Here is a 22,753-nt window from a genome sequence, read left to right on the forward strand (position 1 = left end):
CACAAAGCAGAGTAAATGGCAGCTTGCAGTGTGCATTACACTGTAGTCTCCATTCAAGAAGGAAAAAAGAGTATTGAAAATCATTATTTAAGTTGAGAAAACACTAATTCTTGGTGTTAGAATTTTCTAGTATCCACAGCTTGAACCAAATCAAGGAGGAGATTGCCACATTTAAATTGAATCACTTGAAATAAACAACGTGTCTTTCCAGATGTTATATTCAAACTGCATCAACAAGAAAAGGAAAAATTTTTGTGGTCACTAACACAAGCAAAACTAGTAGAACAAAAGCATCAGTTCATATTTCATTTTCAACTGATGGGCAATATCACAGCAATATATCTTTAATCAGAGCTACTTTCAAGCAGCTGATGCCAATTAATATAATCTCGCTTTTGTCTGCTCAACTAAATTGATATGCTAGAGGTTTCTGTGGCAGAAGCACTGATTGCAAACAGGCAGCATGTCAGAGCCACACGCTGAAGGCCATCTTAAGTACATCTCCAGGCTAATCTGATGTACCATATACCTAAGCAAACAGGATTTTGCGTGTCTGTGCACAGCTCTCTTTCATCAGTTTAGAAGGAAAAATTGAGTCTAGACATGCAAGAACATATTTTAAAAATAGGGGATTACTGAATTTTCCAAGTATCTCCTTGATTTTGGAATTTCCCAATGCCGCTACAATCTTGAATCACTATTATAAAGCAAAATTACATGCAAGTTAAATGTGTTCCATTCAGATTTACTTTTTGCACAGCAATCTTATTCCTCGTCTATACACACCTACACAGAGAAGGAGAATTCTGATTCTAAAAGAAATAATAAGTTTTGAAAACTTCTTGTATCAACTGATAAGACAAATCAGAAAACCACAGATGAATGTCAAGAGTTTCAGGCCATCTGAGATAAGTATTGTTCAGAAGTAGACCGTAGGTAGCTGTGATACTATGGGATCAAGTTATCAAATGAGGAGCCTTTACTTAACTGCATAGATTCATACCAAGTGGGGATCTAACTCTCCAGCCCTGTGTTTCCCAAATTTTCTTGGGGATACTCTCACTCAAATTAGAAAGCTGAAGGTGCCAACATTTGAAAGCATAAATAAAGCTTGATAAAGCTGAAATGTCATTTTTGAAAGCACAGGCTACTCAATCAAGACAACTAACAGCTGAAAAGTAGTAATATCACTTCTGCACTGTTTCTTTAGAATTTATTGTAATACCAAGGTGAAATAAGATAAAAGTTGTCACTGCAATACACGGCATTTAAACTGAGTCATGTAAAGGGTTAATTGGAGAGATAAGAACAGACTCAAGTGGGTGTTCTGAACAAGTCTGCTATGGGATTCCTGAGCAGGAGACCAGCTTTTGTTTGGGTTTAGACCCACTTGCACAGGAATGCTGGAAGGGCTGCACAGGCACAATAAAGACTCTCTCTCCCTCCAGCTATTTCTGCCATCTCTGTGCACTTTGTCCTACATACACACTCTGAAAGAGCTTTATGTACAGAATCATATAAAGGACAGTTCTTGTTCAAGAGGCACTAAATTTCTTTTCAATACAGCAACAATACAAATATATTCAACTCCATTAATGCTAGCAAAAGCTATAGATATCAGTTTGAACAGTGAGCCAGCAGAAATCAATCTTGCCAATTGCTGGAAATTTGGCCAGAATTATGAAAATAGTTCCTGTGAGCACCCAGCTAAAAAAAGTGTTGTCTGCTTCATGACTGTTGGCAGTAGAAGGAAATATTTCAAGAAAATAAGTCCTGTGTTGAATACATTAACTTCTAATTAGAGTCTTGGGCTAAATCAACTGTCTTTTCAATGCAGCAATCCCTCTTCTCCTTCTTCAGATCCATCCTGTAGCAAAAATTCATCTGCCACAGACATCAGTTACACAATTCCCTTCCTCCTACTCAATCTCCAATCAACACCTGATGTGCAGAATCACATCTGTAATCTCCAGAGCTTCCTAAGATAAGAACTCATTTTCCTCTGAGAAAACTGTCAACACTCAAAAAAGACCAACAGCCAACAATAGTTATTCTTTGAGCTCTGCGTCTTAGATAGGTTCGGACAGATTCATGGCACAGAGCCACAACCTGAGGCAGTATAAATCCCTCCTCCCCAAATCAACTTCAAGAAGGATTTTCCAGAAGCACTTGAATCAAGGAACAAAAGCTGCAATCAGTTCTGACAGTCTAGTCCTATGATGCTAATTCACATTTTAAAAATATCTAGCCCAAAATGTTTTGCTGTGAGAAAGAGCTTGGGTTCTCCTTGTTCTTCCTACAGCCTTCATAACTACATTCTACCACAATTCCTTCTTTTCCCTCTTTTTCTTTCTCCTTTTTCCAGAGATCCCTCTGGAATTCATCTGTTAAAAATTAAAGAGTAAAATATTTAGGAGCACCTGGTACTGGTGAATAAAGGAGTCTGGTTGAAAGCCAAAAATCACTGATAATCAACTCTACTAGTGTCATTCACAGAAAAGAATACTGCTACGTTCTAAATGCAGTTACAGTGCTGCCATCATTTTCAAGAAAAATTACTTTGATAAGAGAAATATTCACCCCCCACCCCCAGAAAGCTTCAGCATATCTTACTGCCCTTTAAAAGAAACACAGCATTCAGATACACATATTTGCTCTAGCAAAGCTGCACAAGCTATGTTCTCAAGCTCTTGTAAGTTCCTTTCCTCTACAGTTTGTAGAGGCACCAACATTACAATACTCTGGCAAAACTCCATCCTCTGTGGTTTCAAAAGCAGATGGGCACATACATCCAAAGATGATTACTGATCTTTGAAAACATTAACCTTCATATATTCAGCAAACCAACATTTCAAACAATCCCTACCATAAGGAATCAGCTGAAGTTCCAAAGGAATCACATGCACATTTCTATAAAATGTCTCTCCCACTTAAGTCACAAGTCTGACAGTGATTCAGAGCCACTTTGTTACTGACACAAGCCCACATTCTTTGAAGATCTGGTAAATAAGAGGACAACTCTCTTTCAAATCTACCTGTGAATTTTGCCGCATCCCAGCTTATTGCTACATTATTATTATTATTTGCAGCCACAGAAGACAATGCCTCAAGATTCTAATCAGCACAGTAGGTGGAGGTATTATTTACATTTTACGTTAACTCTGGAATGGAAGCGCTTGAATAGGTGGGAAAACTGACGTCTCAAAAACACTCTGATCATTTATTCAAGTACAAATGTCACCACTTACATGAAGATACAAGCCTGCATATCTTGGAAAATGCTGATAACAGTCAATCTGTTTGTTATCATTCAGTGAAAGGTTTCATAACATAACTCACAGTGCAGCAGGTACTTCTAGCCTTGCGCATACATCAACTCCTGGACATTACAGGAACAGGTCAAACACAGGCCAGAGTACTGGCATCTTGTTTTTCTACACTTCAGTTAAGTCCTCTTTATCATGTGAACTATACAACAAAATTTAGAAATTCAGCCCCCTAAATTACAAGCACAATTCCCTCAAACAAATTTACAGAAACTTAGCTTGTCAATGTGAAATCTCAATACCATAAAAGAAATTGGGAGTAAAGTAAATATTTTCAAATACCAAACTATTAGGTGGGAGAACCTTTCACTTACCTACTGTGATGACATTTGCAGAGAGGAAATGAAAACAGCTTTCATTATGGAGCACGAGTTCTTCTCTTTGTGTTAGATCTCCTGCTATAGATTTTGGAGAAGGAAGAGCCATCTCTAGCTTTCAGAGCAATCTAGCAACACTGCTTGCTTTTTCAGTTGAGTAATAAAAATCCGCAAAAAAATAAAAAAATTCAGAGGATGTTGGTGGCTTATTCAAAAAATCACAGCACATGCCTTCTCTGGAAATCCATTTTCAGGAGATTGTCCTGGTTTAACTCCACAGACACGTATTCCACATGTTGAAGAGGAACAGTGTCAGTGCGGACAGAGAATTACAACTGAGCTCAGCCCTGGTAGAATGGATGTGATGGTCCTTCCCAGCATCACACGAGTTCAGCAGTCAATCTTTCCAGGATCTCTAGCATGCCACAAACCTGGAGAAGACAAGATTTTTTAATAATGGAATTTGCTATAACTGTTCATTATACAAGGTTTATTGCAGCAACGTAGTTGGATTACATATAATGGACCAACTTCAGCAGCTGTATGGAGCTATCACCAGATAGCTCCTTGCATAAGAGAAGGTGCTGACACCTCTTTCCCTCACCCTGGTATTTTCTATAATCATAGAAAATTATGCTGTTGCAGTACCTTCTCTAGAAATCAAACTACTCTGGGTTTCGTTATGCATACATATATATTTACAGAAGCATACACGCAATTTATACATACATACTAAGACATTTTTCAGAATTATTTAACGTATCAATGAAATCCCCAAAGAGCAGCTGGGGATTTGATTGCTGGATATTCACTCAGTTCTGGTTTTTGCCCTTTACAGCTCTCTTCTCTTACACACTGTCAAATGCCTACATACTTGTACCTCTTCAGACGTTGCCTAGCATTGTCCTTCCTCTTCCCACCTCTCTCTTGCTCACTGGTTACAAAAGACTCACCTTTTCAAAATTTTCAGACAGGTAACTTTGTCTGAGAAAGGAGGTCAAGGGCTCTCTCCAAAAACAGCAATCACACAAGGCAGAAACCTGGGATCCTTCCTTATGCTGTTAACTGTATGAATCTATGGGTGTCTTCTTCAGAGTGTAATTACAAGCTGAGCTCTGAAACATTGCCCAAACATGTTTTGTTGTGAAAGCACAGATCCAGTTTGACGTTATTTTAGAAGAGACAGGGCAATGCATCATTATTAACTTAGAGTGTGTAGAAATTGGTGGAGGGGGAGCTTTGTAGAAAAAGATGATCAGAGATGTCCCTGCCAGTTTGAAGTACCTCTCCTTTTGACTTTGGTCCCTCATTCAGCATCACTGGGAAGTCATTTCCTCTCTATGATCATCTTTGCACCATGCCCCACCTTCTCCATTCTCTTGTCAGAAACTCCTCTTTCAGAGGTAGTGTGGCAGTCAGTGAAGTGAGATCTGTACACTGAGCCAAATGCATAGTAACTTCACATACAGAACAATAATGATTAGCAATGCTAACACTGCAAAAATCTACCATTATTAAAATCACTTATTTCCACATTTAAGTGGGAAGTATCTTGAAGAGTATCCTGTGATTCTGAAATAATTTTGGGCATATCAGCAGGTGACATTTGTTTGGTAAAGAACATTAGCTACTGCAATCACAGCTGGAAACCAAAACACCACCACTCATGTAGTGTTGATCCTACTTTAAGCAGAAGCCTGTCCTATCCCCTGAGGGCCTCTCAGACCTGAATTATTCCATGATCTGCAATTAATTTATTACTTGAAGTAGAAATGGCATATGACACATCATAAGAGTTAATGATCCTACAACCACAGGCTCTTATGGAGATTAAAATTCAGGAGAAGTATTTGTTGTTAATGGCTTCTGTAGGAACATCAAATATCCCAAAGCTAATAAGTTATCATACTCCTTTAATGGCACCATCTTATCTAGCATGGATGTCATTAAAGCACACAAATGTTATAACAATACAGCAGCTGTTCTCTGATAGTAAGCAAAATTTAAGACTAAAACTTCACATTATTACATTTGTGGCTGTTATTCCCATACATTGCTTATACTTTGCACCTACGTACATTTTTGCTGAAGACAGAGAATATGCTGAGACAGAGCACAGACAAGGAAAGTTGTTAACACACAATCCTGCCCTGTCCACTCCTACAGTTTCTCCTGTTATCTTACAAAACAAAAGCTGAGTACAAAGTCTTCCTTGCCTAACTTACCCATCCCACACAATAAGTACCTTCAGAATTTCCTGAGCTTACCAAAACACGCAAGAAAGATAGATTCACTACAGGGAAGAAGTTGAATAGCTACAGTAAGATGGATAAATGTAGACAAATATTCTGTACATTTCCTTTCACTCCACCTCTCCTTGGATTTACAGTGAGTTAGAAAAGTCCTAAGACTTAAGTCTTTTGAACTTTAGGATAAAAGCAAAACCAGAAATTAGAAGAGTTAATTTAACTCAAGAGTTAAATCAGCAGGGGTCACATCAAGTATCCACAGAAAAAAAACCAAAGAGCACTCACCTAAATTTCTGAAGTTACTCCACTGCATACACAGAGCAAGTACTTCTACAGGTGACAGACACTTCCTCACAGCAAGTATCTGCTTTGGCAACTTGGGCACATTTTCCCCCTAACTACTATTTTATATCCACCAGGCACAAAGTATCCATCCTGGTACATCTGCATTACATGCCTAAACTTGAGATTAATCAAGGAAGCCACAGCAGGACACATGAAACTGTTTTAACACTGAGACAAGACCTATCCACTTCCTTTTCAGAAAGTTGAGCTGTTTGGTGGTTACATTGCCAAGCTCTTTCACCTCTTTCCTTCAGGGGTTATTTCAGAGGTCTTTCCTTTGTAGGAAGTTCAATCACTGTGACTCACTATATACCAAAAAACATCCATGAGAGTGAGGAAGACTTTAAAGGAACAGATATTTCTGCTGGTATATACTGGCATCATTTCAGTGAAAGCAATCAAGCTACAATACATTATATGAGGATGCAGCTCACTGAATATTTTGATGTCGAGTCATGTCAAATTCATATTCTTTACTCTCTTCTGATCTGAAAGTGAAACTACTGTGAGTCAGCTGATCATAAAATGCTTTTTCTGCAAAAGATGCTCATTCTCCACTCCATTACACCCTTTAGAGCTTCTCCACGTCCTCAGAAATTCACCACTACCACCACTTCAGAATACCTGGTTTGATTTTGGTTTTGTATTTGAGTTTTGTTCTGATTTTTTTTCCTCCAAAGAAAAAGCCAAACCCAGCCCCAAAGTAGCAAGCTGAATTTCCCCATAAGTTCAAGGCAGCCAACAGAAAAGCATACAATTCATCCTTAAACAAATACAACAGGAAGCAAATTGGCATCTCAAAGCAAGAGTCAATGGACAGACTCCATAGGAAGGTAAATGAAAGACTCAGTTGGCTTTGCCAAAAAATTTCTTGTGACAATTACATGATGAAAAACACTGGTTACATTCACTGAGAATACTTCATCTCTGTTATGCCAGGAAACACTCTGGTCTCCAAGACCAGCAGAGTTCATTGACAAAAGTCACAAAACACACAAAAGAGAGCCACACTGCATCTGGGGAGACTACATGAAGACGATCAACTTATAGCTCAGTTTGAGAACCCTTCTCTAAGTATTGTGTCAGATTCCTAATTCCCTTAAACAACAGGACCTCAGGTCAGATGTCACTGAGACAGAGAACACCCTGCATATAACATGATCAATCCTTTAGCCAGTTTACATCAATGTAGTATTTAAAGTTTAATCCCAAAAGACATACTTTTGTGCTCAGTAAAGTATCACACCACACCAACTAGAATTCAGAAGAGCTCTAACATCTTCCCAGAACAAATTCCCCAATACTGAAGATGAAACAGAAAAACTAAGCCATCACTTCAAGCTCAGTAGTTTGGTCAGGAAGCAGAACAAAAGATCTCACAATCTTATCAAATGGAGGGAAAAAATAAAACATTAAAATCTGAGACTTGGAGTTTGCTTTTAAACTCTACTGCAGTTCCACTATGACATGCTGTGCATTTTAAAGAATGTAACTTCATTCACTGAGCAATTCCATATGAGATAACTTGCACGCCCAGGCAAGTTCCTTCACATCCAAAGCAACTGCAAAAGGAAAGAAGTCTGTTTCAGTACTATGAAACGAGGGGGTAAGCCCACACCTTAGGGTGTGATACAGCATTCTTTTTCGCAAGGGACAGAGAAAGCACAGAACAGAGCAAACTGGCATGAGATACAAACCCCTCTAGCAAAAAATAAAGCCGTTAAAAATATAAGAGGGAGCAGAGAAAAGGCAATCTAGAAAAAGGGAAACGGCAATATTTTCCTGCCATCTTGATGAACTCACCTTATACCCAAAACACAGTCATTCCACTTAAAAGGAACACTTAACATTTGTCAGCTTTTTTTTTTTCCCCCCTCTCCTTGAAGCTTGCATTACAGGAGCACATGCAGAAGAGCCCTGCATTTTTGCCGAATGATGTAACTGGATATTCCTTGTGCAAGTAAAGAGACCTATTCTTAAAGCCAAAATATATTTATTCCAGGTCTATACTGACTTTGTCATATGATTACTGCATTTACTTTACAAAGCTGAACTTAAAATTGTAACAATTTCTCTAAGCTATGTAGGGGATAGACTTATTTGTGATCTTTACTATTTATTTCGAGCTGGCAAAAAACAAAACAAAACAAAAAAAACACTATTTCACAATCTTTACCTGCTGCTAGCCAGTTCCCAAACCTACCTGAAATGACAAAGGAAACAGCACAAGGCAGCCTACCATGTGCTAAGGAACAAATTGCATCTCTTATCAGTATGGAAAAGCTGACTTTTTAAATTAGAAAACAAAAGAGAACTCAATATTAATAATCTATATCTCATCCAATAGCTTGGCTCAGAAGTACTTTGAAAGTTTCACACTACATATCACAAAGAACAAAAGAAAACAAAACAAAACAAACAAACAAACAAAAAAAAAAAACAGAGGAATAGGGAGAGGGAGATTCCTGTTAGGAGACAGGCAGGAAGCTACTGCTGGGAAGAACAAGCTTTTGTTGCACATGGGAATTTGTGAGTCATATTAAAAGAGGAGAAACAGTTTATGGTCTCTGATGCCATTTATGTTCAAGAGATTTATAATACTGATAACAGTAATGCTCCTAATTATGTTAGCAGTCTTGGTAACTCTGTAGAAGCCCTACAATTTTTTATTTTTGCAACCTCATCTAAAGAGAAAGGAGTTTCTTTAAAGAATAGCACACGACTTTTACTCGAGTTGCTTTAGGTCTGTACACCAGTTTACTGCTGTACTAATCAATCACTTGGATATTAAGGAATAACTTGTGCTGCAGGAGGTAGAGAGAAGGCAGCAATAACTGATATGTATTTAAGCGCCTTGTATGACAAATTGGGTCAGCACTAAGTTCTCAGGATTGACAATTCAAAATTCATTTCCAATAACTACTTCTAGAATAGCGCTGATAAAACTCCGCCTTGCATGCACTTTCCTAATGCCACTGCCCATAAAGATCATCTGTCAGGCATTTATGATGCAGCCTGGGCAAAGTGTTTCATCAGGTTTGCACAGTTGACAACATTTTCATTCACCACGTTAAGGAACCTGAACAGAATCAGAAGTATGGTCTCTTTTCAAGCAGGTCTTTCTTTGCACCACCCTACTACAGAATAGAAATTGAGATGGTGAAGTGACTGTTGTATTTGTAAACTGCAAACAAGAAGAGCATGCTCATACTTGGACGCTTAAAGGGAAGCCTTTTTTTCCCACCAAACATCCAAACTTATTTCTTTAATAAATTTATTTCATTCTTCATTATGACGGAAGGGTCTAGAACCACTCAATCCTTTCCCAACCCTCCACTACAAGAAACAGTAGCAATATGAACAAACACTGACTCATGAACTGCCACAAGGTAGCATGCCTTTAGCACCTAATCCAACAAATGACCAAGCGCAGCTCTGCCTTGTTCACCACTTCACCACGGACTTTAGCACTTAGTCAATAAATAACATTACATCCATAACTGCTCATCTCATTCCGTACCTCTCTGAACTCATAGAAAAGGAATAAAGAAGTAGGATACTGTATACAGTAGAATATAACAAAAGAACTGAGTGGTTTAACAAAGGATGATCTAACGCCAGTCACAGAACACAATCTCTCTATCTAAAGCCACCAGCACCAAATCCTCTGCTTTCCAAGCGGACATTACACAAACAGTAAATCTTACCTTTATGAAAGACTCATTCCAAGCCAATTGAGTTTATGCAAGCCTTCCTGGCCATTTCAGCCATCTGACAACCTATCTTATGCTTTTTTTGAAAGCTCTGGCATGGCTCCACTCAGCCAACTCCTTCTATGCAGCTCTGTCTGATCATATCTTTGCCACACCAAATTAAGAAGAGAATATATTTTACTCAGTTCTCATACCAACCCCACTAAACAATATCAGCACATACCACATTTCCAGAATTCTCTGCTCTTCACTCTCTTGCAGACTCTACAGCTTCACCTTCTAAGCACCTCAATCATGTGCTTCCCCGTAGCTTCCACTGTTTGCCCAAACTCTATTCCTTGCTCATTTTTTTTTTAAATAAGCAGTTAATAAATTCCATGCTGTTAGTCAAAGGCAAAGAAAAATTGCAGAAAATTCATTCCAGTGTCTACATGCACTGTCATTCTACACTTGATTTTCCTATTGCAAGAGGACACTAGGAAATTCTGAAAGCAGCTTGTGGAATGTGTGTGTAAGGGGTGGGGGCTGAAGGAGAGAAGTGGAGAGACAGGAGCTTCTTTTAAGTTCCTTTATAGTGACTAGTCCTGCAAGGAGGAGACATCCACTTAACATTAGATTCAATATAAAAAGTAGTATTGCAGGTTTCTGCATAAGGGCCCTTGGCAAACACCACCTGGAAGTGATGGGAACTGCATGCTTTCTGCAGCACTTACAATCTCTCCCACGAATATTAACATATAAAGCTCCTTCAACTTCCCACCTGATTTCCCTCTTAATTTCTGAGGCAGTCCAGAGCTCCAAGACAGCTACACAGATGTAAGAAGATTCTCCAGGAGCCATTTCTTAATTAAATGGAAACAAGAGAGGCTGTGACAAAGAATAAAAATGCAGGGCCAGATCAGAAACATGTATACAAAATCAATCTCTAAAGTTGCATGCTGGATTTCTGCCTCAAAGAGAGCTGAGGACCTTACTCAGCTAACATTTCAAGTCCGTGGATGAGGAAGCTGCCCTTCTAAAATGAATTCAACAGTTATTTCAACAACTTAACTCTTTCTTGTTTGAAATCCCACCTTGGATAGACCAAATCATGAGTTCTCACAAATAACACCCAAAAACCTAAAGGCGAGTTTCAGTTAGTTTCTGGCTTAGTAACACAACTGACTTGTAGCTCTTCTTGTTAACAGAGCCCAAAGCAATTTACTAAAAATCTACATTATTGTGGCCATTTTGCACCTGAGGAAGTTATTCATGACAAGAAGCCTGAAGCATCATCTTCCCATCCAGAACCCTATTCATCTCCCCATCCTTTCTATTTTCTCATCTCCTAGGCTAAAACTTCAACATTTTGGTTTAATTCGTATTTGGAAAAATGGAAATAAAATTCAAGTGTGGGCTTCAGCTACCACTGCTCCTTTGTGAGCTATTATGCCTCACACAGCACAACATAAATGAAGACTCTCAAAAAAATACTGAAGCATTAGCTCTGCTTGATTGGAGGACTACAAGGATTTGTCAATAATGTAGACAATCACATGCAGCCTGCCAGATGGCAGCGTACAGAAGGTAACAGGAAAGGAAGTCAGAACTTCGCCTAAGCACGCGTAAAGATTTGTCACAGCCTGCAGTTTTACAAGTACCCAGCCAAAGTCTTTACTGTATACTTATGTGTGCTGAAGGCAAGTGCTCCACCCCCAGCAAAACAGATTACACAATGAATAAAAAAGTCTGGAAATTCCCTACAGATTTCATGTCTGGGTTCTAAGCAGTAATGTGGACTTTGAATCAGATCCTTTCAAAGGGAGGGTTCTCCACTTCTGCAAATAGATTTTATGTCTACCTTGGCTATTGAAAGAACTAATTGTTCTCATTTATAAAGTATTGTAACTAGCTTCCAGACTTCAATCGTTTCCTTTAAAAACAGGAGGGAAGGACAAAATTAGAATTTAGGCTATTTTATTTTTTATATTATTATATGACTTGATAAGAATACTGCAATAAAACCCTTTGAATCATTCCAAGAAAAATAGAGCTCTACAGCACCTATGGAAACAAAGTGCACAGGGACAAAGTTTCCTTACTAGGCAGAATAACACAAAAAGCCAGAACCCTGCTTAATCCAATCCAGAATTAATAGCTGTTCTGTGTTGGCCTTCTGTATTTGAGGTGGGCAACATGGCTAGAAGTCAACTCACTGCTGGTATATATTGTGACAGTATTTTGTTCCAGTTAGCTTCAGGTACAGCCACAGACAAAATAAACCAACATAAAAATAAAAAATTAAGTCAAATAAAGAATTTTCAAAGCAATCCAGCCAAGATTATCCTTGTGTCAATTACCAGTATACACTTCTACTGTCTGTATTCAATTTATAATGTATACAGAAAGCAAAAACATGCAGAAACCAAAGTTTTAAGTAACACATAAATACATGTATGCTGCAAACACAGAGTAAATTCAGCTACCCCATTACACCTGCTTAGAAGAAACCAAACAGTACACGTAAGTTTCCCTAAGGATTTGAGGAGTTCTCCCATTCAGCTATCTGCCTACACATTAATCAGCCATGTGCTTTCCTGGAGCATGACAAATGTGTTGCAGTAAATTCAGATAATCCTTACTAACAGGGAGACTCTCTTTATTGAAAAATCTCTTCAGTCTCATCCTGTTTCCCTCACAAATGCACTTACATGGTCATTTTCCCAGCTCTGGACAAATTAATGGAACTAACAGGAACAAATTACAGTGACATTCACAAAATAAGTTGGCTCCTTTTAATTATATTTAGTACCACATTCTATATATTTTACTTTAAAAGCAGAGTAAATACTGCAGCAAACAATATAATTATATTAAGCTGCAAGAAGAGCACCTTTCCAGTGTTCTGAAATGGAATACAGACTTAAAAATGCATACGCTGTGTATTCTTTATTCCCAACCAAAATGTTTTTACAAGAACAATTTCAATCTTACCTTGGCAGTTACAATTTGTTAACATTATCAACAATCTCCCACTGTAGAAAGGACTACCTGCAGCAACATTCATTCAGATGCTCTCTCAGACAACTTAGGATAAGTATGGAGCAGCTTTTAATTCAGCCTTATCTACAGAAATGCTGAATGCCACATAAGAAGAAATAAAGTCTTTCCAGATTAACGTATAAAGAGTCCAGCCATACACTACAAAGTTCTCATGTTTACAAAGCAAGAACAAAAATAAACCAAAAGCAAGGAATGACTGAAAACAATGCTGCAGTCTCGAGGGCGTAGATTCCATAGATTTCACACAAATTTATAGGCAAGTCATTTCATTAGTTTGTTGCACTTACTTGCCAATGATAAGGCATGAGTTAATAAACAGTCCATGGAGTTTGTAGTCCTGAAGGACTTGTGACTCCACAGGATGAGAATTTCATGAGTTACAAGGACAAGAAAGGCTAAATTACATTTCCGGGACTAACAGAAGGATGAGACAAACTCACCAAAAAAAAAATCTCAGAATGAAGTTCTCCTGGTTTTATGCAGGAAGACACATTTCAAGCAAACAATCAGAAAGGTTGATTCTTTGGGTGAAAAAGAACCAAGATACAACACAACCAAAAAGAACCAAGACAGGACACAACTAGATCTAAATTAAATAGAAAACTGAGCTATCGGTGCAAATTTTTCCATGTCTGCTCATGGTCTCCAGGCAACCTTTGGCACCCAGAAGCAGACAGCCCACCTACTGAACAGCTCAGAGATGAGCAAGCAATTATTTGTTCTTCACACACTGGTATTGAGGTAATTGTGAGGTGGTTTTGTGAGGATACACCAATCATACAACCATACAATCTTTCCTGCACTTGGATAACCAGTATCTCATCAGCAGTCGCCGACCTTCCTTCACAAACCTTCTGTCCTTCAGTTGGTCTAAACTGTTCCTTCATACATAACAGTTCCTTCTTAGCAGGCTAGAAAGAGCGCAATCTAGATAGCATTTTTCTCCACTCAGTAAGAACAGAAAATGTCATTTAATAGACAAAACTTCAACCACTTTCCTTGAAACAACTCAATACATTCCAAAGACAGCATGAATTTCGTAGCCCAAGCATACCACAGCCAGTAGTGACCCCTACCCTGCTTCAGTTTTATTATTTAGCAGCAGAACCCACCTGTATCATGAAACAAAACATGTTTCTAGCACTTATCACCATCAGGATTTGGGGTATGCTTAAGATCTACATCTAAACTCTGCAGCCTGAGGCATTTACAGCACAGAGCACAGCCATCCTTGTTATCTGCCAATCTCTGCAATGCTAACTCACTTTTTTTTTATGCCAAAAAGAACTGAAAATTCCTTGTCCACAGTCCAAACCAATGACAAAAGAAATCCAGACCACAGGCATCCTTTCAACAGGTCACACACACCTTTCCAGGTCACGATTCACTACTCCTCCATCACAGAGGTTATATTACTTTCTGGTATTTTACTTAAATATCTAAAGTTTATTTTAAAATTGACTTCTCTCATTCAAGTCAGTTTTAATTCTGTCTCCATATTCCTGCAAGAGTTCAATGCTCAGGTCAGCATTCTGCAATGAATGTGTTAGTCTCTTCTATTGAAAGAACAGTCCAGTTCGAAAAGTCTGAACTGCTAATTTAAAATGCAGTTCCCTTCATCCCTACAAGCTCTGAAAAATGTATATGTTTAGGACTAAGAGAATTCCAAGGTCCTACACGTTTTCATAACAAGAGAACGCATGACTAGAATCAAACAAGCACTGGACATGGTGCTCTTTCTATTCTCTCTCTTCAAGAAGAGAAAAGCACAAGAAACAACAAACTCCGCTGCAATCATAAAGCTATATACATTCCTGTGATAGCATCTCATAACATTTGCTGCTAATTTTAAGAGTGCACATAAGTGTTAAAAGCACACCAGAACATTCCTGACACAGAAGGCAGAAAATTGACACAAAAACAAACAAACAAACAACAAACCTTTGTCTCTCCTCTCTGGACAGTGCAGTCAGTCTGTCCCAACTTCTTTCCATGTTACATCGGAACTTCCACGAGCATGGGAAAAAAAAAAAAAAAAGTAGAGGGGAGGGAACTGCAAAATCAGAGAGAGGCGGCTCCTCCCCTGCGTTTACATGTTGAGGGCTCTCAGCTAACTGATCACAAAGCAGCTTTTAGAGCCCTTATTCAAACAGTTCGGCTCCAGGGTAACAAGTTCAAAGTGGGAGGAGGCAGAAAGAGTCAGAGGGCGGTAACAATCTTGAACAGACACTTAGCTGCTTTTATATCTGCAGAACCTGTTCTTCAGGTTGGAAACTGAAACATCTGCTTATTGCCGCGTTTGAAAGCTGCACTCCAAACGTCTTCCATAATACCAGCAGGTCTGCAGTGGTAAAACCAAGCTTAATAACACGCAGACATGCAACATGTGGGAGGGAAAGTTAATCATTACTGCGCGGTGCATTTGTTTTACATTTTGGACTTCCTTGTGTTAATGGCAGTAAAGCAGTCACTCCCTTATCAGGTCTGTTATAAGGAAGAGCTGAGAAGTGTGCAATGGAAAAGAAGTCTGCACAGAAATTTCTAACCCTCAAAAGGATGTGAAGATCTTAGGGGAAGCAGAGAAGGCAAGAAAAGTGCTGAATATCCATGTTTAAGTTAGTGACTAAATATAAATCACAAAGTATACAGATACAGATACACCTTTGCTCGTATGGATTTAAGAAACTTCAAATGATGCTTTACTTACTGCAGCAGTTACTCATTTTTCCTAATACAGGAAAATACCGCAGATGCTGTTTGCTAAACAAACAACCAGGACTCATCCTACACAGAGGTAAATTTCTTCATGATGTTGCAATAACAATTAACTGCCCCAAAGCATATTAGAGCAGCTACATCGGATATGGAACATTTCCCTTTTTTCACTCAGGAGAATAACTTTTAGAATATAACAGAATCCATTTAATTTGTCAAGAATAATCACAGGCAGAAAAGTTAAACACATTTTAACAGTTCTGGGAACAGAGTCTTGGCAGCCTGGGACCCTGGATGATGATAAGGAATAGTTAATATGTGATCTCAAAAAAAAAAAAAATTAGTAAATAATTAACAAAATGACCTCATGAAACTTTGTAGCAAGGAACAGATTGAATGAATGCAAAACCAAAGCAATTACCATAAATCAATTAAAATTGCTAGCAGTTTGGATTTTAAGTGTTGCTAAGGTTGGTTTGGGTTCTCTGTGGCAAAAACAGCCACTTACCAAAAAGCAGGAATAGACTCCACCACCCACATCATCCTCCAAACCAAACCAGTTTATTTTCTCATTCTTCTTGGATCCACTTTGACTATCCTGTTTATTTTAAAGCTCCACTATTGTTTACCACAATAACAATTATTTAAGAAAAGAAAATCTGACCTTTGGAAGCCTCGGCTTATCTTCAGCTTCACAAATGGTTTCCAATCTCCTAATTAAGAGCTCATTAGCCAGCACTTCAACTTTCAGGTTAAACTGACAGCTTCCTTGGCTTCTCCGCCTACAAAACCAAGAGAAACATATGGAACAACTTCAGCAAAATAATGGCAGAACACCTCGTAGACTCAAAAACCATATAATGAACACTAAGTTGGAATTTTCCCAAGCACTGTGACCATCTATCAGCTTGTCTCAGCCAGTGGCACCAACAAAACATCCCTTTTTGTTCCCAGCTCCCCCTGGAATTCCTGCGTTCTAATGTTCTCATATGCAATCAGTTCAAGCCATCGTTAACTCCTCCATTGCAGATTGCTGCACAGTGCATGGGCAGTACGATCAAACTGCAATCAGGATGCCTTTGCTGCACCGCATATGAAATATTGCAGCTGCAACCATTTTTACAGGGAGAACGCCACCAAGACCCGTAATCCTAAATATCTTCATCTGTTAGTTGCTCTTCTTAACGATTGAGCTGTCAGGTGTAAGGAACGATGCAAAACACAACTTGGAGCAGAATCGAATCACGCGGGGCTATGAGGTGAACTCGAATTTTAAATGGGGCGATGGAAACCCGCTGGGCTGGTGTCTGAGGGCAGCTCCCTGGGGAAAGCGATGCAAACCGCTGTGGAAGCGGAGGCGATCCGGGCAGTTTTCTGATACAGGAGCTCCCCCCTCTGGTTCACCAGAACAAACTTTCTGACATTTTTCCTTAATTGCACTAGTTGTATAGCTACAGATGGAGCAATTTGTAGCAGCTGTGTTTAGGTCGCGTGCCCTTCTTTGCGTTACCAGATATATATACGTATATCTCGAGCTGCGCCTCGAAAAGTGGGATGTAACGCGTTATTGAAGCACCACATAAGATTCATCACTGCTTCACACCCCGTTTGGCGCAGTAAAACAGTCGAGCTGTAGCGCTGTGAGCAGAACACTGAGCTGGCGTGTGCCATCACGGACACCGCTGACCTGAGGACAGCGCTCCCCTCAGCGGGAAGGCGGGAAGCGCAGCGCCAACGGCTGCCGAGCCGCGCGAGAGCGAGGCGGGAACCGCACCTCCCCTTCAGCTTCCCGCCCAGCCGCAGCGACGTCATCACCCTGCGCCGCGCCATGGCGCTAGGCCCCGCCGGGCCGGCTCGGTTGGTGCGCTGCGGGCAGAAGGACGAGCTGTACCGGAGCGGGCTGCGCAGCGGGGCCGGCTCCGCGCTGCACGGGATCGCGGGTAACGTCACCCCTCCTACAGATCGGTGTTGTGCTGAGGTGACGCGGGGCGGGACGGCTCCATTCCTCCGGGCGGTGCTGAGGGCTCCCGGCTGCGCGCTGCCTCACGGGTCTGGAAGCGCTGTCGGAGGAGAGCTTGGATCAGCACAAGTCTTACTTAAAATAACGATCCTGGTCTCTTAGGGGCTAAGAAGTGGCTGGAGTGGAGGAGGGAGATCGAGCTGCTCTCCGACGTCGCCTACTTCGCCCTCAGCACCCTGTCAGGTAACACGCTGTGTGTTGTGCAGCCCTGTGGTGTTTCGGTGAGCCCTGGCATGCACGGATTTGCTGCCAGTCCTTGTTATTGAATAACTGTCAGAAGGCAGAGATCAAACGCAGCAGTAAATCCATACAATATGGGTATCATATATCGATCCAGGTACCTACAGACTCCTGCCTTAAGCTTACAACCATTGCAGATACCAAATGCTGATGCAAATATGTTGCTCGTCTCATTCAACCAAAAACACAGCTATCTCTGGAACACCAAAACTTTGCAGCTGCTCTTCCTGAGCAGCCTGTTACTCCCCAGCCACACACTAAAACTGCTTATTCTCTGTTACTCACATCTAGGTTACCAGACTCTGGGTGAAGAATATGTCAACATCGTTCAAGTTGACTCAACCAAGAAAAGGGTGCCTTCTTTTCTTCAGCGGGCCATCTTCGTTTCTCTTCATACTGTAGTACCCTATTACTTAGAAAAGGGATTGCAGCATCTGGAACACGAGTTGCAGATAGAAGACGATGGGGCTAGAACCTTGCAAAGCAACCCAGCACTTGGCTTGTCCAGTAGGACCTTAATACGAAACTGGATTCAGAAACAAGTCAGAGAGCTTACAGAACAACAGAAGAAAACAATCCTGCAAGTTGTGTACATTCTTAAGCAATCCATTCCTTTGCTTCATAGACTACATCTGGCAGTGTTCTACATACATGGCACTTTTTATCACCTATCTAAAAGAATTGCAGGAATCAGATATGTAAGTGGAACTGTTGTGTGAAAAAAATCACATGCAACTGCAGTATTTTGCACATAAAAAGGATATAGAATTTTGCTGATTATAATACACTGCAAACTGGATGAGAAGGAGATAAAAGGCAATTATGGGGGAAGGCATAATTTTGTAAAATTGATGCAATTAAAGATCTCTATTTGTGTGCATTTTGCAGCTTCACTTTGGAGGAGGACAAGGAGAAGATCAGAGCATTCGATCGAGTTACAAGTTCCTTGGAATAATTTCACTCTTCCATCTTCTTCTGACAATTGGTGTCCAGATATACAGCTTCCAACAAAAGCAGAGAGCAAGGCAGGAATGGAAGCTACACCGCAACCTAGCTCTCCAGAAGTATGTTCATTTTACTTAATAGGAAAGGTAGAAGCATGGGAAATGTAATGGCTTTCACGAATAGAGAGAGCACTGGAATTACATTTTGACTTAAGATAGAACCTAATGTAGCATAACATTGGACGCACTCACTGTGCTAAACATCTTAGATTTCATGCCTTGCTTTTATGTATGGGACTCTCACAGGAAGGGTTAACACTTGAAGGAAGGCTTTACAAGATTGTTAACAAGTATTTCTTGCAAACAGGCTTCATAAAACTAATTATTATCTGTGTTGATTAGAAATACGACAAAGGAAAAAACTACTGGGCGCCAGTCCCGCTGCACTTTGTGTTTGGAGGAACGGAGACATGCAACAGCCACACCTTGTGGGCACCTGTTCTGCTGGGAATGCATCACCGAGTGGTGTAATACCAGAGTAAGTACAGTGGGACAAGCAGAGCCCAAGAGTCAACATTATGAAAATCTCTAGCTCGTTGTTGAAATATTACCTTTTCCCTCCCTAAGACACCCAAAATCCCTCCATATGTTTAGTGGGATCCATATACTGTACTGGGATATAATACTATCAATTTGATGAAGTAAATGAGATGTTTCTAATTCAGCCAATGCAACTGAATTAACTGGAGAAGTCAGGCATAGTCATAATAAAGACCCAGGTTATAATTCTGACTGCAAAGAACAGAACTGATAAATGTTCTAATTTCCGGTACAATGGAGTAAGTTACAAACTAATTGAGCTAACTTAAAATGACTTTTTTTTTTTTGCATTAATGAAATAATTTTCATCCATGAAGGTTTTCTACAGCTATCTTGGAATAAGGCATTATCCATTTATTTTACAAGTAAAAAATGTTCATTAAAAAAAAAGCTACTTACAAATAAAATCTTTGCCACAGGGCCTAGGCCAGCACTGTAACTCTGATTTGTTACTGTAGCTGCTGTAGATCTACTTAAATTTTCTGGCACTAATACTGATATAGCTCTGGCAATACAGAATCAGGTAGTCTGATTCATTTAATGCTTTCCTAGCACAAGCCAAGCTACCTTCCTTCCTACTGTAGAGTTAGCAATTTTCAGTACCTCAGCTGTTGTTTCTGAAATATAAGGGAGGCAGCAGATGTTACAAAGTTTCAGCTGATGTGCAAGTTCAATACACAATGACAGGGAACTCAAAGTTCACAAGACCTTTCTGCACAAAACAGAAGTTCAAATGAACTATTGAGTATAACTGAAGCTGGTACCTAGACAGGGCTCCTAAAACTCAAAGTACCCTGGAATTTATTTTGGGCAAAATTTAGTCAATAAAGAGACTAGTACTGTGCTAGTTCTAATTCAGCTGGAAGCAGAAGTAAGTGGAATTAATGTAAGCATAAAGAATGAAAAAAATAATACCTCTGAAATACAGCAATTTAGAATATCTTTTTGCTTTTTGTAGACAGAATGTCCACTGTGCAGAGAGAAGTTTCATCCTCAGAAACTGATCTACCTACGCCACTATCAACTGTGAGGAAAAATCCCGTTCCATTGCAAGGGCCTCTGCTCTCTTACCTTCACACAGAGTGGTCATACAGTTCAGGTTAGTCCAAGAACAAGACTTTATTGTAAAACTGGTAACTGCCTGTACAAGGTGGCACTTCATTCCTGTTTTACAAAATAAATCTATTTCTGCCTCTTCCTGTTTCTTGCTTTGTGGTTCTTGACCATATTAAAAATGTCTTTCTAAAAGTTGCTTAAAGAAGCGTGATAGTCTTCACTTCAAACAATGAAAATTTTAAGTCATTTTCTCTAAATTTGAGTAACAAATCTTCCAACCTTTCATAACACGCTTAAGGCATTACTAACATTTCACTATTTTTAAGACTCCCTTTAGGTAATTAACATTACAAGAGTCCATGCTATAGATTTCTGGGGAAAACAAAAACCAAAACGGTATCAGAGGATATACACAAGTCCTTACTTCACTTGCAGTGAGATTTCTGGTGATAAAAGTATACCACATAACATTCAGTCTTCATAGTAAAGTTAACAGTAAAGCAGCTTTCTCAGATTTGACAAAGCTTCCCTAGATCAACAGAAGCAACAAATGCAAACCTAAAGTAATGCAGAATGTCTATTAATCAAATCAACATTGAGCTTTAAACCTCAAAACTCTACCATTATTATTACAAAGACTTTAATCAAGTATTCCAGACACTTAGACTATAGCAATGTAAGAAGTATTTCAAAGTCCTAGCATACGTGTAACACGATGGAAAGTGCAACAATGACAGCAGAGCAGCAAGATCCCAGGCCCCAGCAAGAAGGTTTGCTCAAATACAACAGCCGTGGGCACAGAAAAAAAGAAAAAGAAGTTGCTTACCTTCTGAAGGCCTCAGGTATGCAGGGATCTCCAGCAAGATCCCTTACCTCCACTGCCAACCCTTAAATGAGGCTTCAGGAGGGGTGGATCCTGGCTCCAGCCCTTCTGGTCACTCAGTACATTGCATGCACCTGAGCTCCCCTGGGCTGGCCCTGCCTTCCCACCAGGTGCTCCATCACTGGGGCAAGCATTTCCACTACAGGATACTAATAGTAAACTACGCTCAATTGTAACAAATTTGTTTTATAACACTGCCTATGTTTTGTCTGCTTGGCCTTTCCGGAGTCTAACACAGGGAAGAAGCTGATTTCAGCCACAAACCTACTCTCTTTATGGTAATAGGAACTGTTTAGGCAGAGCCAGTATGTGAGAGTATGAATGAGGAGGGATTCAGCAGCATTACCTCCTCAAGTTTACTTCCCTAAGTTATAATTATTTCTATTACACAAGCATTTAGAGCATCAGGGAAAAAATAAGATTGTCAGTTATTAACACACCATCTTATTTTTGCACAGTATGTGCAAGACGAAGTTGATTCTATTTCTTCAATGCAGATGGAGAGGGAAATCCATGTGATCCACTGGCAGATCATGAGTTTGTTTCAATAAATCTTGCACAAATAGCACCAAACATGAATTGGGAGGGGCAAGCTACAGTAAGAGCACTTCTTTTAACAGTTATTTGTATTGCAGAGATGTGAGCTAGTTAATTATTAAATTTTCAAGCATTATTGTGAATCCTCAAATAAAATCAGATGAGTGTTTCTTTGTACCTACAAAGTGAATAAAAAGTTACTGTGCAAGCACTTCAGCATTACTATACAAAAGCTGATTTTCAGAGCTGCAATGTCTTCCCCTTCTTACACTAGAAAAAATTTCAGGCATCCCCATGTTTAAAACTGTAAAGACAACCATGGCAGAAAAATAGTCCATATGACTCAAAGATGTGCTAAGGAAACAACTGCATTGTAAGCATTCTCCTTACCATGAAAAACAGTGAGGAAAGATATCTGCACATAAAAACAAACAGGAATCAACCAGTGACTGGGAAGTCCCTGTGAAGCTGGTGAGCCAAGTTTTTTCATGCATTCCGTAATGGTAATTCATCATTCCTCAGTGATAAAAATAGAGCAAAGTTTAACGAAATGCTGTCAAACTTGCCTGGCCTTTGGAAGCTGAGAGTCATCTGAGGAATTACACAGTTGTCCTGATGTCATCCACAATATGTATTTGAAAACTGCTAACCCCACTGAATATGGAACAGCTAGCTATACATCTATTAATTAGAAGAAATCTGTTCTTATGCTGCCACTTAAGTCAGAAATCAGGTGCAGGTAAAAATCTGTAATTTGCAATGGCTG

At 39.6% G+C, this 22,753-nt stretch overlaps 2 protein-coding genes across 5 annotated transcripts in view; one reads left to right on the forward strand and one right to left on the reverse strand.

Moving 5' to 3' along the window:
- Positions 1–16,371, reverse strand: part of PLCH2 (phospholipase C eta 2) — an 81,683-nt gene extending 65,312 nt beyond the window's left edge. The window contains exons 1-2 of one of the 4 annotated variants that reach the window (XR_014887916.1): positions 14,934–16,371; positions 3,641–4,074 (exon numbers count right to left, since the gene is read on the reverse strand). Coding sequence is in view for 3 of the 4 variants with exons in the window: in XM_085242563.1 (XP_085098689.1) it covers positions 3,641–3,752 (112 nt within the window). In the remaining variant the exon portion in view is untranslated. The remainder of the gene's footprint in view (positions 1–3,640; positions 4,075–14,933) is intronic. The other 3 variants (XM_085242563.1, XM_085242564.1, XM_085242565.1) reach the window with 3 other exon arrangements.
- Positions 16,372–17,488: 1,117 nt separating this feature from the next.
- Positions 17,489–20,708, forward strand: PEX10 (peroxisomal biogenesis factor 10). Its single transcript, XM_031556720.2, has 6 exons — positions 17,489–17,647; positions 17,830–17,910; positions 18,259–18,665; positions 18,856–19,031; positions 19,314–19,449; positions 20,470–20,708. Exons 1-6 carry the CDS (start codon positions 17,536–17,538, stop codon positions 20,539–20,541), a joined length of 984 nt encoding a protein of 327 aa, XP_031412580.2. The 5' UTR covers positions 17,489–17,535; the 3' UTR covers positions 20,542–20,708.
- Positions 20,709–22,753: the final 2,045 nt, after the last annotated feature.

Source organism: Meleagris gallopavo, chromosome 23 (assembly GCF_905368555.1).
Source record: "Meleagris gallopavo chromosome 23, MGAL_WU_HG_1.1, whole genome shotgun sequence".
In the NCBI taxonomy this organism is placed as follows: domain Eukaryota; kingdom Metazoa; phylum Chordata; class Aves; order Galliformes; family Phasianidae; genus Meleagris; species Meleagris gallopavo.